This window comes from Electrona antarctica, assembly GCF_951216825.1.
Source record: "Electrona antarctica genome assembly, chromosome: 11".
NCBI classification, from domain to species: domain Eukaryota; kingdom Metazoa; phylum Chordata; class Actinopteri; order Myctophiformes; family Myctophidae; genus Electrona; species Electrona antarctica.
The window spans coordinates 17541084-17559360 of NC_136792.1; the positions used below are offsets into that span (position 1 = coordinate 17541084).

Here is an 18277-nt window from a genome sequence, read left to right on the forward strand (position 1 = left end):
CAACTCTAGGAGCCAAACTCACCTGCAATGAATAATTGATCTGTTGAATCTGGGGCACATGAACAGTTTGTATGCAAGGGCAGTATGCTGTGCAGCAGAGGTTCTTTACCCTTTTTTAGGGGATACATGTAATGGGTGCCAATGAGTGTAGAGAGAAGTGAGTTAGAAAATGGTATCTTTAAGCACCAATAATAGGACCGCTACAGTGAGCTGATGTACGTACCCATATACAGTATAGCTAACTCAAGTTCTACATCATTCACCAATAAAAGCTTGATGAATGATTTAGACTAGAGGCTGAACTATCATTTCATATTACATGCACTGCATCATGTGCATACATCATATGTAGGCTATAGCCTATATGTATATATGTATGTATGTACAGTTTACAGTATATATATATGTTGATATATACGCACGCACGCACGCACGCACGCACGCACGCACGCACGCACGCACGCGCACGCACACGCACACGCACACGCACACATTATATATATTGTTGCTGTCGGATGGAGCCACATAGTGAGGGCCGATCTTATCATCGTACGACGTACATCATCATGATGTAAAATAGACACTATGCCTATTTGCTCAGACACTATGACGTAAAATTCTCCATTCATTCATTGTCAATGGAAATGTAATGTTTGTGTAGGACGGAAAGCTACACTAACAGCTGCATATAGGAGAAAATCACACCCGTTTGAAGTGAGGGGCGCTCTTATCATCATACATCATACATCACAGCCAATCACAAGCCAATGTTTGTGTTTACACAAGTTTACCCGGAAAGCTGGGCATAGGAGGGGATAGCGGCCCTTAAAAATAACAACAACAGCAGATCTGAAAGCTCAAAGCACGTTGCAATGCAACATGTTTTCATGGCACTGACTACACAAACAACCATGTGACTGAATGACTAATTAAATGCATCTTTAAAGGCTTTAACGTGTCACTGAATGCCTCACCCACCACCAATATGACTCACTTAATTCTCGGCTGGTGGGCCTTTCAAAACAGGTCCAGAAGTAGTGCTTCTGAAGAGGAGGGATTCAGAGATGAGCCTCATGTTTGGCACATAATGGCTTTGAGTATTCTATTATTGTTAAATCACAATAATGAAAACAATGCTGCATGCAAACATTAAAGTGATTTGACTCCTTAAATAGCCGCTCCAGTCCACATGAAAAACATTGGTAGACTAGTGAGTGATGCTAAACAACATAACGCAAGTGTTGCATTATGATAGATTAAGATTATCATATTGTGCTGAAATGGGTGTTGGGTACTTTTATGGAATATACTGCAGGCAGCATCCATTCATTTGTTGTATTTGTTTTGAGTACTGTTTTATTGACTGCTAAGATGTTAATTACGGATCTGTAGCATCCTCCTGGTGGACTGGAGATAGCTATGTGCCCATGGGACCATTCTTATTACCACAATGTCTCTGTGGCTAAATTACCTAAAATGATCCATTAGAAGAGATTACAAAAGAATCAGACCGCAAATGGACCTCCACAATTCCAACCACTAATACATTTCCCTTCCCCTTGTTCACCAATCAGCAGCTGTCTTGACATGCTTCTATAGTCTTTTTCAGGCTTTTGGTCCGAGCATTAATGCATTATGACTAATATAATGACTCTCTGGCCACTGGCAGCGGTGGCCGAACGGTTTGCGGAGCGGTCTTGATACCGGAAGGTCGCCAGTTCGTATCCCCGGACCGGCACGTTAAAATTACCACCGCTGAAGTGCCCTTGAGCGAGGCATTGAACCACTACCATGAAATGTTCTATGAGCAGGGCCTGGCTGTAAACAAGTATCTGATGCTTAGTCCAGTTACCCTGGGTAAATATAATAACTTTGCTTTGCTTTGCTTTTGGCTCTGACCCTGTCTGTTTCAAAAACTGCTTGGGTGGCGCAGTGGTAAAGTCCCTGCCCACCACCATGGAGGTTGCGGGGAGGGAAGCCGGGCGTCGGGGAGGGTGATAATTCAGTCACTGTATGTAATCCTACGGGCTGGGGCACCTGTCAGCAGGGAGTGTTGGGCGGGGGGTCCTGACAGTCCTGTCACTGGCAGGTGAGTCCCTCTCACTGGCAGGTGAGTCAGTAGCGGTGACAACACTGAAATGTGGTGTTAACAGTAGACCCATTTCAAAACTCCCATTTCTGAGTAAGGCCATTCTTCAACAGCTGCTGTCTTTTATTAAACAAAAACAACACATTTAAGAAACATTATAGGGGCAATAAGGATAAATCAGTGTAATACATGAAGGGAGTGTGGCAAGTTCTAAAATAAATCAGGCATTCCAAAAATAAGTGCCCATCATTCGAGGGTGGTGATGCGATGCTGGCAAACAAGCTGAATGCATTATATGGACGGTTCAAGGAATACTAACCTAGCAGCTGCATGGTGTCGATTGCCCAGCAACCATTGTAGGAAGGGGTTGTTACACCCCTGATACAGCTACTGTAGCATGCTAATCCTCTCCTCGGGTTCATGGGTTCCAGGTTCTTTATTGTTACATCGAGGTACATAAGAGTAAAAATTACACTCTTGTGAAGTGAGGGGCGCTCTTATCAACATACATCATCATGCATCATCACATTCTGGCATAGCATAGTCACATGATAACAACAATAATGATAGGAAAAAAGATGCAGTATACATACTATACTGTGTACACCAGAGGTTCCCAACCACTGGTACGTGTAGCCTACCTGTGCTGGTACGCAGGACCGGGACATGTCCCACTGGTACGTGTAGCCTACCTGTGCTGGTACGCAGGACCGGGACATGTCCCACTGGTACGTGAGAAGGGAATCCCAAGTTTTCCCAACCGTGAATCTATAACCGTGCGTCACCAGGATCAATGATATGGTCAATGACAATGATATGACATTATGCTGTGATATAATAATATAGCAGCGGGTAGGCTACTTGAGGCCAGTCAATTGTCTTCCGTGTTTTGGTACACACACACACACCCCACACAACACACACACACACACACACACACACACACACACACACACACACACACACACACACACACACACACACACACACACACATGCCGGTCCGTGAACATTTTATGAACTGTCAGCCGGTCCGTGGAGTATACCATCAGATTGTACAACCCTACTTTAGGTGAACCCATGGTGTTTTTCCAGCGCCTTCCAGTGTCAGCGCCATCAGTGCCAGCATCTTCAGCCAACATTTCGAGTTGGGTTTAAGGAGCAGCATGCATTCTAGGGGCCGCTAATCTGGTCCATTGGCTCTTAGGCAATTATTTTCTTTTCTTCTCTTTTTTGGCCGATATCATATTGTCACCAGATAGAACTCTTCTATCAGCTGAAGGCGCCAGACCTTCTTGTATACATTAAAGACTTCTATGTTATACCAGACCCTTCTGAGTTACACCATCAAGCCTGAAAGCGAATAATTAGCCTCTACACCGCTGCAAGCTACAGGAATGTCAGGAACTGCATTACAGATGCCCTGTATCACTTTGAGTGAAATACATGAACTACATGAATACACTTTGGATGATTTATATCTTTGGTGGAACCATTAGTTTAATTTGGGCAGTGCAGTGAAATAATGCCACAGGGAAGGCAATATATTTGAATCATTTAGCGTTGTGCTGTTATGATAAATGGAGGTAAGTTAGTGGCGCATAGTCTTTCCTCAATAAATGTCCTCGGCTGTAGGTGTGTGTGTGTGTGTGTGTGTGTGTGTGTGTGTGTGTGTGTGTGTGTGTGTGTGTGTGTGTGTGTGTGTGTGTGTGTGTGTGTGTGTGTGTGTGTGCGCGTGCATGCATGCTCACATGCGCATACTGTGTCACATCTATCAATATTTCTCAACTGAAAACTACACAGGTATTAAACCTTAAGTTGTGGGCACCAAAAATATGCAAATAGAATTTGTACCTATACTGTATGTCATTAAAGTGGTCAATTAAAACTTTGGTATTAAATATCTGTGACTCACTCAGGTGTCCAACTCAGCTTCACCTTTGAATTCAGTCTTGGTAACAAATTACAGTAGCTATTCATCTGCACGTGCTTCACACATATTCGCTTTTATCCAGACATGCTCCATATGGTACTGCTTATGTAGAAGAGCCATTTATAAAATAGGCCCTCTGATTCCTAAACCCAGAAGAGGATGGGTTTTTCCCTATTGTTTGTGCAAGCATGTTTTTGTGTTGAGAAGCAACATGGTCACTGTCATCCTCAACTGTCTGACCTTGGTTTCCAGGTGTCTGCTCTCTGCAGTTGAGTTGAGGGAAATCTCTCTATCCTAATTGTCTACCACAATCTTTCATCTCCCTTCCCTTCTTGCTTCCCTCCATATGTTGTTCTCTCCGCTCACCTTCTCTGAGCCCCATCTCTCACAAGCTGTGAGTCCAAAGAGATTTACTGGCAGGGCTGCCCCATTGATCAGCCAACGCATATCATCATATAAAATAAAAAGCACTTAACAGACATAAACATCAATAATGAAGGAGTCAATTTATTCATGACAGACTCTGTGTGCGTGGCCTTCAATGCTCATCTCTCTCTCCATTGCCATTTAACCAGAGAGGTGAAGAAGTGATAATCCAATACTATAAATGTAACCACAGAGATGTAACCAAGAGTGTTATCGGAATCGCTTTAACTGAATCAAGTAGTAAGTGGACACTGGACAACTGAGTTTCAGTTCAGAGCACAGAGGACAGCAGGATATCACATAAAGTAGGCTACAAAACATTGACAATATTCACACTGCGGCCATTTGGTTGATTATGTGGCTCTGTGGTGACAATTTTCATTTAGTTTCACTGCATTATTCAGTCTGAAAGCCCTCTCAGTGCAGCCATTTTCTGAGTTGGGTGCATGGCCAAAGTGGGATTGGTTCATACTGGATTAACCCGATCCCGATTGGGCCGGTTAGATTTTCACTCGCCTTTCTACAGCGTAACCAGACCCTGAATGCGAGGCTAGCGATTCAGGCCATGGGGCTGGAGCCAGGCTAACTCGGTGGGCTATACGCTATAGGACTTCCCAAGTATGACATACATTTGACATAAGAGTATATGGCGTAGGAGCAAAATGGTCACTATGTGAATGTACCACAGACTAATAGGCCTACAGGCCTACATTATGGGAAACGCTGAACATTTTCATTTCAACTTCATTGTATCATGCAGTGCTTTCATTACACTTTCAGAGTTAAAATGAACACTCAGTATAGGTATCATTACATGCATGAGTAATCCCACATTTGCTGATGTGTATTCTCCACTCCAGAGGAATAAATCAATGCTAAAAGATTAAAACAGTATATGAATGTGTTCACAAAGAAAAGATGAGGGAATTGTTACTTTGAACACAATCTGGGAACCCATTGGGTAATACATTTCATTTCATTTTTATTTTGCACATAAATAAAAACTAAACCATAAAAGGAAAAACTAGACATTTATTTCACTTTGTTTTTCCCTCTGGGGCACCACCTCCTTTTATTTGTAAGCTCCTATCGAGCCTTGCAGTGGCCATAGCCAGGCTAGCTCCTATACCCTTTCTTAGTCTACTTCCTCCTGGGTGCTTCTGTGTTTATTCTTACTAACAACATTACATGTTTATGGCAGTGGTGCTGTTATCAGAATCTGTCTTGAGAGATTACTTTGAACAAGACTTTTTATAAAATAAAAACCCTGTTAGAATCCATGCTGCTCCTTAAACCAGTGTGGTAAGATAGAAAAAGCCATGGGGTCACCAACATCAGTAGGGTTCATCTTAGCTTCTAGGCTCTGTGCACAACTGTAGTCCCAGGTTTCCAGGAGGTGGCATATCAGTTTCCTGTTACATTTCATTTTTCTAAAGCTATTAGTCCTTGGGCCGGGTAAGATATCGTTACGACTAAAAAGGACAATACATCTGTGGTGTCATTTTGTTCGTCTGACATCCAGGAGTGATAAAATGTGTGATAGGCGTTTCAGAAGAGTAGCTGAATACCCTTATAGTGATACAGTATACTCTGATTATGCAAAACCACAGATGTCATTTCAAATCCAATGCACAGACCGCCATTGACGTCTATAGACGTCATTTGGTGTTTTCAGTGTTTACGATTACGGGGCTCTTCTGCAACCTGTGAGTTATTCTACGGCTTCCGGATCAGAGCACAACAGAAAAAACGTAATCAAAATAAATCGAAGACGGTTTAGTATAATTTTATAGGATTTATAAGAATACTCTTCTTTCTGTTCCAAGACAGCGTTCTTGGTGAAAACAAGCTATATTCGTCTGCCAATAACTAAAGAACTGAACATTGCAGAAACACTTTTTTACCCTGATGAAAGTAGACACTCTTCTTTTGAGACATTTAGTGTTTACATAGACATAGAACAAAATATTCTGTGGGTCTTGAAAGATTAGTAAAAATGCTGCCAGTGTGTGCAGATTCATAGAAAAACAATTAGGGCAAACACACTAATTAAGACTGAAGTAATATTTGTGATTATTGAAATAATAAAAAAGCTAATAAAACCAGTAAGACGCCTCGTTGACAGCAGCTGAGCGGTGGCGCTTTTGCATATGGGGTCAGATCAACATGGGATGAATTCTGTACCGACCATATAAGGAGCATGTTTTGAGTGTACAGGGTTTGATGAGGTCAGATCAACATATGGAATGTGTATACAGTATATGGAGATCTAAGGGTGGTAGCGGGGTGAGGGTTTGATGAGGGCCCCGGTAGGGCCGGGCCTTAATTTTCGGGCCTGTTGGGAACTCTAGTTTTCGCCGGCTGCCGGGCACGGCTGCACTAATAACTTTGGGGCAGGCCCGTCTAGAGTTTGAAATTTGAATGGATAGGTATAAGTTAAAAGGGAGGCATCGAAGAGGAAGGATGGATGGGGAAAGATCTACATAATGGAATGTCAGAATAGGTTCTGACATATATCCATATATGGAGATCTATGGGTTTGAGGTTTGAGGTCACATGTAGAGTTGCTGGCCAAAATTGATGACATCAGGGATCTCCATATATGGGCTTAACTGCGACAGCAGGTCTCATTTACTATGACATCAGGGTCTCCACATCTCCATCCCTGATGATGTCACATGATGTCACTTTGGATGGCATTTTGGATCCAAAATGACCTTGACATTGACCTTTGACATACTGTATGACACTGAACTTTAATTGCTTCAGTCGCCTCATAAATAAACTCAGCACCCCAGAAAACCTATGCTTTGATAGCAGACTCATCCAAATCGGCCAATTAGTTGCAGAGTTATGCCATTCACTATATAAGGCTCAAGGTTCCTCAGGCAAGACAGCTTTCTCTGTCAGTGGCCAAACTTCGTGGAATGAACGCCAAAATTCTTTAAAACTGAGCTCCCTGTCATCTTTCGGTCAGTTCAAAGGAATGCTCCAGAACATTTTTCACCGTGATTGCTCCTGCTTCAATTGATTTATTTGATTTGATTGACTGGTTGTTCTGCATAAAGTTCCTTTGTAATTTATCCTGATTTATAATGTATTGTGTTGGATGTATTGTTTTTGATTGTATTTTGTGTATTGTAACCTCGGCTACATTGAAAATGTCCAACTGCCCTCAACTGCCCTCAACTGTAACTGAGTATAAACTAGAAAAAGTGCCCCTCGGGGCACAGGTGTCCACCAGGCCAGGTCAGGTTGTGGCCTCCTGGTGGCGCTATAATAGGCCAATGTGAAAAGGGTGCCATTTGTTCTTACACCATTAATGGCAATTGGATGATTTGAGGCATTTTGTTTCAAAAATGTGTTTTGCAAAAATCCACCTGTTGGTGGTGCTATAACAGGCCAATGTGAAAAGGGTGAGATATATTCCTCAGCCTAGTAGGAAAGTCTGTGAAAGATTTCATGTAAATTGCACACTGCGTTCATGATTTGAGGCGTTTTGTTTCAAAAGGGCCAATCCTGCAAATTTTGAAAGCCTATGTTAGCCAATTAGGATAGAATATGAAATATCGGACAGATCCATCTTGAACACATGACGATAGAGATAGTGTGTAACGATTTTCGGGATTTTTGGACAGAATCTGGAGGAGTAATATAAATAAAAATGTTTTTCAAAAGTCGGCCTCCTGGTGGTGCTATAACAGTGGTTCATCGTTGGCATCCAGGGAGTGTGTGTTAAAAATTTGTCATCGGCCGGGTTAACGGTGCCAGAGATTAGCTGTTCACAGATAGACGGACGGACGGACACATGGACGGACGGACGGACGGACTGAGTGCAAAACGTACTCTCTCCCCATGCCTTCGGCCTGGTGGAGACACCAGGCACCTCCTGGAAACTCAGGGCAACAGTTATGCAAAGAGCTACAACTATCTAGTTTGAAAAGTTCATATTTTGGCCTGAGGGTTTGGGCTTGAGGATAGGTCATGGGGTCACTCAAAGAGCGTGAATGTGCTCAGCAAGTTTCATGCCAATCTTCCCAACAGAACAGATGTTCAAATAACTTGTGTGCAAGTGGAAAGTTTGGCCTAAGGGCGATGCTAGAGGAAAGGCCATGGGGTCATCTAAATCACTAAAGTCATCCTCCTGAGAGAATGGCTGAGAGTGAGTTTCATAGCACCCTGTACAGTTTGAGATGTCTGGAAGTGGCCATTTTGGTTTACGTGAGTGCTAAGGGTAAGGACATTAGTGACCAGATTTGACTGAGAGCCTGCCATCGTGCAACCTCTGGCTTTTCACCAGAGGAGAAAAACTGAAATAAAAAACTGAAATATATGTCAGAGCTGAAATCGATCATGTATATGATATATAAATGCTTAAACATGTAGCTACAGTAGGTGTAATGTTAGAGTACACAGAAGTGAACCTTTCAAGCCTGTTTTCTCAATTCGCTGTTTTCTGCAAGACATTACTCTTTAAGCCACATCTCCAAACTGGTGGGTCAAACTGAACAACCAATATGTCAATTTGAAGCTATATTGGTTGTTCAGTTTGTCAATTTGAAGCTATGATGAAAAAGTCCAATGGCAGTCCCTCAGTCAAACAAAATCGGTAGGGTCCATTACCTGGGGAGTTTGATGGTGCACAGAAGATTCCATGGCAATCCGTAGTTTATTTTTAATAAATATCTTGTTTGGGACCAAAGTGGTGGTCCACTGACAGACCAATTGTTGTGAGTTTAGTAGACCAGGGCTTGTCAAAGTGGGTGCCGTGGCACCCTAGGTTGCGTACCTCAGAATACTTTGATAATAATATTTGGAATGTATAACCACTTCAGTTTCACTTAGACCCTCGAGACTTAGTTAACGGACCTGAGTTGCACTGTTATTTTTTCAACTACACCAACCAAAAATAGCAGAACTACAAGCTCACTATTTTTGGTGAACGTTACCCCCAAAATAGGAATATCCTGAGGTAAATGTCAAGTATAAAGTTATATATAAGACTTTCCTGTAATGCAAACTGATATTCTCTCAAGTTTTCCACAGTGACATACACTGTATCTTTAGGGTACTGTATCTTTGCATATTTACGTACCGCAATATGACGTAATGATCAGTGGAATTTAGGGGTGCTGTGGATGAAAGCGTTATATCCAGGTGACATGAGCCAAAAAGTTTGAGAACTGCTTCATGGTGTGGTCGTAACAGTGATCCTTTATTACCAGACTTGTGTGACTGATGATTCAGTCTGCAGTATCCCTCTGTAAACAAACTGAGAGCAATGTGACAATGTGACACCAAGGTAATATCTCACAACAAAAGTTCCATATATTATATATATATACCGTAGTACAGGTGACATTACGTGACCAGGAGATATGATATATATATATAATAATATAATAATAGAAAAGAACAGAGTAATAAGAAAACAACAGATGCATCTCCTATCAAAGCAGTGACCATGTCCATGGCCAATGGCATAACAAGTAATAATAATAAGTGTATCAGTATGCTTACGCAGATGAGAGTGAATCAGTACATTTACAAATTAATCTAAATTGTGTCCATGGCATGCCCTTTGAACGTTTTGACCCAAAATGTAATCATATCTTTGAAACAGCATACTGATAATTCAATTGACCATGACCTGGATTGTGACCTTGAATGTGTTGACCCCAAAATAAATCTCTTTTGGGCAAGCCACCCTACTATTTAGTCCCTCCAGGTCTTATGCCCAAAATATGCCCATCCATTCTAAGTTAGCTTGCTAACGAATCGGACCAATTGCAATATCTTGCCATACATTGCTACAGGCAAGGTGATAAAAATACAATATCATATACGTTAACTATGCAAACTATAGACAGAATTGGATGTTGTTTTCATTGGCAATATGTTATTATCTGTTGTGTTGTGTTGTGTTGTGTTGTGTTGTGTTGTGTTGTGTTGTGTTGTGTTGTGTTGTGTTGTGTTGTGTACTTGTGTTGTGTTGTGTTGTGTTGTGTTGTGTTGTGTTGTGTTGTGTTGTGTTGTGTTGTGTTGCACAGCATCTTTAGTACCTTTAATAAACTATTTTACATATATACTATTACCTACGATTTACAGATATGATGTCATATTGTTAGAATTGTTAGTATTTAGTAATAACGGAACTCTGTTGAATTGTCCTGATGTCACCTGGATTTGATTGCCCATGTTTTATAATGGCATAACATCACACCGCGCCACAAAGTGCTAATTACATTGCATAGTTCCTAGATGTGCACTCCAGAAGAGTCATTTGAATCAATAGTATAATTTATTGCTTTATCTGCTTATACCATCATGTTGAGCACACATAACAACACATTCTGAAAGGGTCGTGAGCCATAGTGTTATTTATGGTCAGCCAATAGCAAGAGTAAAAACACCAGGATGCTTATCAAGGTCCTTGGAGAGACACAGGAAATTGAGTTTGTCCAGTTTAACGTGGGCAGAGTCACGGCCCGCCACAGACAGACCGTTTCCCTCCTATTAGCAGAGATGTGTTATTCATGAGGGCAAATCTGGTGTGAACTATGTTTCATTGATATTCTACACAGTCATTTCTCATTGTCCGTCCTGGGTCCTAAGACTCTTCTATTTTATTCATTTATTTATCATTTCCCCCTTTGTGTATGCAAGGAAGAAAGGAACTTGGAAAAATGTGGGGTTGCAGGGTTAAACTTCAGACCCAGTCGCAAGCAGTTTAATCACTATCTTTGTAACGAGCTATCAACTGCACCTGTCATCATGAACCCGGGAGGAAGTGGAGACCTGGGAGGGGAGGGGAGGGAAGAATAGGAGGTGAGTGTAGTGACTAGGGTATTTATACACAGCACAGACCAAAAAGAAAATAGTCTCCTTTTCAGAGCATCTCCTTTTATTCTGCCAAATTCCAATAGGCATGAATAGCATATATACATGTCATGCACCGTCGTATCCAAAGCTATTTATATAATACAATTTCAGCTGAATAGCTCATTGTGTGAGAACATAATGCAGTTATGACACAAATTAATGTTTCACTTTTACAGCAGTTCCACATCACCCCCCCACCCCGCAAGTGCTATTAAAACACAGTCTGCATAATACTCTGAGCAAGCACTCTTTCTCCAAGTCACGTGTTCACAATCAGCCTAATTCATTCCTTAATCATGCATGCATGCAGGCTATACATATAACATGCAGGGATTTTTGCTTGTGAATGCATGTCTGTGCACAATCATGTGTATCGTGTGTGTGTGTGTGTGTGTGTGTGTGTGTGTGTGTGTGTGTGTGTGTGTGTGTGTGTGTGTGTGTGTGTGTGTGTGTGTGTGCGTGTGCGTGTGCGTGTGTGTGTGTGTGTGCCTGCCAAGCACAGCTGTGCAAGTGCATTGGGGTGATGAGATCAGTGGGCTGACAGGTGCGAAGTGCAAAATCTCTCGTGGCAGTAGTGTAGTTTATGCATGAGACACAGCAGCAGCAGCATACTGCTGCTGCTCCTATACTGCAGCGAGTGTGGCTGAAAACAGCGAATAGGGTGGAGTCGCCTCTCTCGTCATTCTCACTGCATCTCAAAGGGGACTCATGGGTTATTTTCAGCATCTGTGCAGGATTCACATCAACAGACCACCCCGTCTCTGTCATCCTGCATACTGCGATGCGGTTATTTTAGTCTTCTTTTCTTTCTCCTAACGCTCTCAGAAATACAGAATTTGGCAAGATGCTAAAATCAGTCATTTGAGATTGAGAGGGAAACCGGATTAACCGTGGCAAAGAATCAATTACGGCATCCTGACAACCTGAAGAGAGGAGGGGCAGCCTTATGTGTCCAACATGATTAGCATCGCGATCACTGATTCAAATTGTTTCACTATCTAAGCAGGATCTACAGCCTCATTCTCTTGCGCTTCCTTATCACTCTTTGCCTCAGCCACTGAGTGTTTTCCAGTTGTACATCTGATACCTAATTCTATTTAAGACATGCATGAAATAAAGAGTAAATGGAGATAGTGGGTCTCAGAAAAATTATATAATTAAGGCAGTGATAAGAAGATCCGCTGAAGGGATAATAATTCTCCTGGAAGCAATACGTATCAATGCATGATAAAGACATAGATTATGTAGTGAGAATGCAACAGTGAGAGATGTTTATGTTCATAAACTGTAGTGTATGTATTAAAGACTTCCCTTGCTACATTGCTACAGTGTAATGAAAATGTAGGTGAAGCAATATTCAGCAGAAATACTGTCAAAGACATTCTGACACGGCTGTGTTTTGAGTAGTTGCCGTGCGCACTCGCACCTATGTATAATGCAAATCTTACACAGGCAGAGGACTGATGATTTACTTTGTCTTTTCGTGTTTATTCGCTTGAGAAATACAACCAGCAATTTATTTCCTGTGAGAAATAGCTTAACTCATTTTCAAAGTGTAGGATAGATGTCTCTGTACTGGTAACCCACAAAATGACTAAATGAGTCGTGATATCAGTAGTGCTCTGGTGACAAGGGCCGAAGGCCTCATCATTTTGTGGCATACTCCCAAAAACAAACATGGCACATGTTCACCTACTTAGAGTGGTATCTTTATGTGCATGTGTGCTTGCACGCACGCACGCACACACACCGTTTAACCTTCCGATAGCTGCTCACCCATAAAGAATCATCTCATGTTGGGGACACATTTGTTAGGTGGTTAGGAACGATGCATTATTTCCCTATTGTCACTTAGTGTGAGGGCTTAACACAAAGGCTTACCGCAGGGCCCAAGGGAGCACGCGCCTCCTGCTCAGGTGACACATATAGCTAGCACTCCTCTCACTCTCTGGCAGTGCAGCCAAGACACAAAGCGAGAGAGAATTACTGCTAAAGGTCAGTGGAGTCAGACGCTGAATGTCACAGCTTAGCCATCGTTTGGGGAGAAAATATATTCAGGTAAATACGCCTGTCTCCTGCAAAGGAATAATTCTTCTGCTCCTGAATTCCACCGTAAAAGCCCTAGGATTACAGGGTGAGTTAAAAGGCAACAGAGGTATATCGATTAGGAGCAGTGAATCACACTGCCACTACGCATTGAATAATAAATTAAGTAGAACACAGCCAGAGGTTGTCAGTGGGGACTTTTCATGATGGCATGTGAGTCGTACTTTCTTTTCACTTGGGATGAGGCTGTGGATAAAGTCACAGCTAGCAAGTCTAGGATCTGGGAAATCATGTCACCTCACGGCAAGGGGGCTGAATGTGTCAGAGCAGCTTACAAATGAGTTTAAGCAAGCATTCCATGCCCCGTTTAACAAGACAAACTGAAACTGGCTGATCACGATACGGCTGCTGCATAGCCATGCCGATGGACATAAATAAACTATAAATTCTTATAGAACATCTCCCCAAGGCTGGAGGAATATGGGGAAGATATAATGTCTGACATGTGCATATACAGTACAGTATGTGTGTAAAGACCTACGTGTTGCTCAGGGATTCAGTCGGCTTCGGCTGATACATTTAGTTACTCACCTAAATAAAAAGAGACACAGAGGGGCACCGGAGGATTTAGACTTGAAGATTCCAGGCCTAGAGAGAAGAGTAAAACATTGTCCATGTTTGTGTCAAATAATGTGGTACAAATGCAATCCCAGTGTCATCATGCCTTAAAAAAGACTAAGCCTAACAACAAGTGTCCCCATTTGGCAGTAATAATTTATCAGAGTAGTTCTTCTCCCTGCATGTGATATAAATATATCTGTCATTCTGCATGGCCTCTTCATCATCCCTCTCTTTGTAGCTCTCACTGTTTAGCCCTGTACTGCGTCTATATTTCACTGCCTTTCCAAATTCTCTTGGGAGAAAGAAATTGACTGCTTAAATAATAATCTCCCAGCCAATTTCTCTGGACTTCCTAAAAAATGTAAATAAATTCCAAACTAATCTTCCACCCTTTCAAGTACTGAATTGAACATCAAAGTATTAAGGCTTAATTGTAATTCAAAATAAAACCAAGAGTCCAAATATACGTATACCTCCACTAATTAATTTCTCCCTTTCTTTGTGTGTGTGTGTGTGTGTGTGTGTGTGTGTGTGTGTGTGTGTGTGTGTGTGTGTGTGTGTGTGTGTGTGTGTGTGTGTGTGTGTGTGTGTGTGTGTTGCTGCAGGCTGTGGGCTTGAGTTCCTGCTGGTACTCTGTGGGCTAGAGCTTTCCTGGTCCTGCCCTCGTCACTGCATCTGCTACACTGCGCCCAGCACCGTGTCCTGCCAAGCCCACAACTTCATGACCGTCCCTGAAGGCATTCCCCCCGACAGCGAGCGGATCTTCCTGCAGAACAACAAGATCCACCGGCTGCTCCAGGGCCACTTCAGCAGCACCACGGTCACCCTGTGGATCTATTCCAACAACATCACCTATATCGAGCCCTCCACGTTCCGCGGCTTCACGCTGTTAGAGGAGCTGGATCTGGGCGACAACCGCCACCTGCGTTCCCTGGCCGCGGACACCTTCCATGGGCTGGGGCGTCTCCATGCACTGCACCTGTACCGCTGTGGGCTCAGCACGCTGCCCAACAACATATTCCAAGGCCTCAGAAACCTGCAGTATCTCTACCTGCAGGTACGAGGCAGATTTCTACAGAAACCTTAATGAAAGGCTGTAAGAATGATATAATAGAATGATGATTGATATGCACAGAAATAATAACCAATAATGTAACCATGGAACTCAGAGAATACAATAGTAGCATGATTGTCAAAGCAAAGTGATACAAAGTTTGCAATGTCTGTCTGTCTGTCTGTCTGTCTGTCTGTCTGTCTGTCTGTCTGTCTGTCTGTCTGTCTGTCTGTCTGTCTGTCTGTCTGTCTGTCTGTCTGCAAATCTGTCCTCTAGACTAGTGCTGAAAATGTAAAAAAAACACAACCAGACAGTCAAGGGGCTCAGTTATGCATATCTAGATGGTCTTGTGGCGACGGCATTATCATTTTATTGTGTACCATTTGTATGTTCTCAGGATAATCACCTGAAGTCCCTGCAGGACGACACATTTGTGGACCTCCACAACTTGAGCCACCTTTTCCTGCATGGAAACCGCTTGTGGAGCCTTCACCAGAACACCTTCAGAGGCCTACGGGCCTTGGACCGCCTGCTTCTGCACCACAACCAGCTTCAGTGGGTGGACCGCTTGGCCTTCCACGACCTGAGACGCCTCACCACCCTCTACCTGTTCAACAACACTCTGAAGGAGATGTCTGGGCAGTGCCTGGAGACGTTGCCCGCCCTGGAATACCTGCGCCTCAACGACAACCCCTGGGTGTGTGACTGCAAGGCCGTGTCGCTGTGGGAGTGGCTCAAACGCTTCCGAGGCTCCACCTCCACTGTGGGCTGCCAGGCCCCAGACGACATGGTTGGAAAGGACCTCAAGCAGATGGTCAAGGAAGACTTTCCCAACTGCTCCCCAACTGTCCCCAACTCTGAGTCCAGAGCCCAGAGTAAGACCAACAATCTGTCGGGCACAGTAAACCCATCGATAAACGGTGGCGTGGCAGTGGGTTCTGGGGGACAGACCCACATAGTGCACCCCTCGAGGCCCGGCCGCGCTCGGAACTGCACCAAGCCCCGTAATAGGGCAAACAAGGGAAAGGGAGATAATGAGGTCATGTCAGACAAAGAGGATTCCTCACCAGATTTCACAGATGGTGGCAAATATGACCACACCTCTCCGGACGGGACCATCACGCGGAGGAAGCACAAGTGCACGCCGCGGACCACTGTTCGACCCCCTAGTGGGGTTCAACAAGCCACCAATGGGGCGACCTTATTCCAGTCCTTAATATATGTCTACACCGCGTTGGGCGCCTTTGTAGCCATAACCACTGACTACGGTCACTACATTCTTCGTTGACCTATGATAGATAGTTGCTAATCAATGACAACGCAGCCCTCCGACCCTCTTGCTCCTGCACTACAAGGCCTGTGTGTCTTTTGTGTGTGTGTGTGTGTGCGTGCATGCGTGCGTGCGTGCGTGCGTGCGTGCGTGCGTGCGTGCCTGCGTGTGTTTGTGTGTGTTTGTGTGTGTGTGTTTGTGTGTGTTTGTGTGTGCGTGTTTGTGTGTGCGTGCGTGCGTGCGTGCGTGCGTGCGTGCGTGCGTGCGTGCGTGCGTGCGTGCGTGCGTGCGTGCGTGCGTGCGTGCGTGCGTGGCTGTGTGTGCGTGTGTGTGCGTGTGTGATTGTGTTTAAAATGTTGTGTAGGGAGCCTTACTGTCTAGACTCTGAAACAGACCTCCAAACATCCAATGCGGAAAGACTCACATTTCTGTCCAAGGGACCAAGGGTCATGGAAAGACAAACGAGAAAAGCAGACTAAAGCTTGCACTGCCATATTGCCATTATGGTTTCATCACTTGCTGTCTTGACACCTGTTATTTTTTTACATTCTGTCATACACACAGCTGGGATTCAGATAACCAAACTAACTAGAGAGAGAGAGAGAGAGAGAGAGAGAGAGAGAGAGAGAGAGAGAGAGATAGAGAGAGAGAGAGAGAGAGAGAGGGAGAGAGAGAGAGAGAGAGAGAGAGAGAGAGAGAGAGAGAGAGAGAGAGAGAGAGAGAGAGAGAGAGAGAGAGAGCGAGAGAGAGAGAGAGAGAGAGAGAGAGAGAGAGAGAGAGAGAGAGAGAGTTCAGTCAAGTTCTATTTTTAGCTGTGAGATGAATAAGCTCAAACTATTATTGTTAAATCCAGCTTTAATTTTCACACACAGGTTTCACATTAAAATCTTTATCATGATGTGTGGTGGGTATACATGACCCTGTGAAGCCCCCGAAGGCATGCGCTCTCTCATTTGCATTATGTTGCCAAATATATTTTTCTACTGCATTCTTTGACAAATTTGGTGCGGGTATAGGCTACTTCACATCAGCAGGGAATTGAGATATGTAAGCAGGGAAATAAACCAACCTTCAGTACCAGACGCAGGAATGTGCTATACCCACTATTCAGCAGAATGGAAATATGCAGCCACTAGCGCTGTTAGGGGTCCAAACAGAGCAACTGGTTAGCTGAGAGATACTATATTATTATGTAATGCAGAAGCACTTGTAAACAATGCCCTGAATGCATATTTCTAAACTGGCTTCTGTTCTAGATACTGTACCAGCCTCATGCCACCTTAATAGAATCCCTTTTTCATGGTTATAGCATTTATCCGTAGCCATCTTTCACCACCATCATCATGCCATTTCTCTCCTCTTGTGCAACTGAATATTAAGCTGCCCCCCGCCACTCCAAACACAAGCTGCTAATACGCTGTACGGAGGTGACAAGGACTGACGTGCGCTATTCTCATTTGCTTGGAAAACAATGTGTGTCTCTGGGAGAACAAGCTGTGAATATTGAAGAGCCTATCTGTAATCCTGTCAAATGTTGTTCAATTGATTTGTGTTGAGGCTCAATAGGACCTAGGGATGGACTCTGCTTCGGGACAAAACAGCAGAAAACAGAGCCTTAATTAAGCGCAGTACGATAATGCGGCGTGCCGAAAATAGCCAATCTACAAGTTCACACGCTTGTAGATCGGCTATTTTTGACGTGCAACATCATTGTACAATGGAGTATTACATTAAGCATTAGGTGTCATGGGGAGGATGGGGGCTTTCTCAACTTCCTAGTGAGGTTGTGCCAGGCTGAACTCATGCCTCAGGGGGAAGGGAGGGGGGGGGGGGGGGGGCATCCCTCCTCATTGAGAACATGAGGGATGAGGAACATATATTTTTTTCTAATCAATTAACTTCAAAGGAATACAACAGACCAATAACTCGAGAAAAAAAAATGTGTGTACCTTAAATG

General features: G+C 43.5%; 1 protein-coding gene across 1 annotated transcript in view; it reads left to right on the forward strand.

Moving 5' to 3' along the window:
• Positions 1–16338, forward strand: part of rtn4rl1b (reticulon 4 receptor-like 1b) — a gene marked incomplete at its 3' end in the record, with an annotated part of 155215 nt that extends 138877 nt beyond the window's left edge. The window contains exons 2-3 of the mRNA XM_079513727.1: positions 14602–15053; positions 15448–16338. Of these exons, the coding sequence (XP_079369853.1) occupies positions 14602–15053; positions 15448–16338 (1343 nt within the window). The remainder of the gene's footprint in view (positions 1–14601; positions 15054–15447) is intronic.
• Between the last annotated feature and the right edge of the window lie 1939 nt (positions 16339–18277).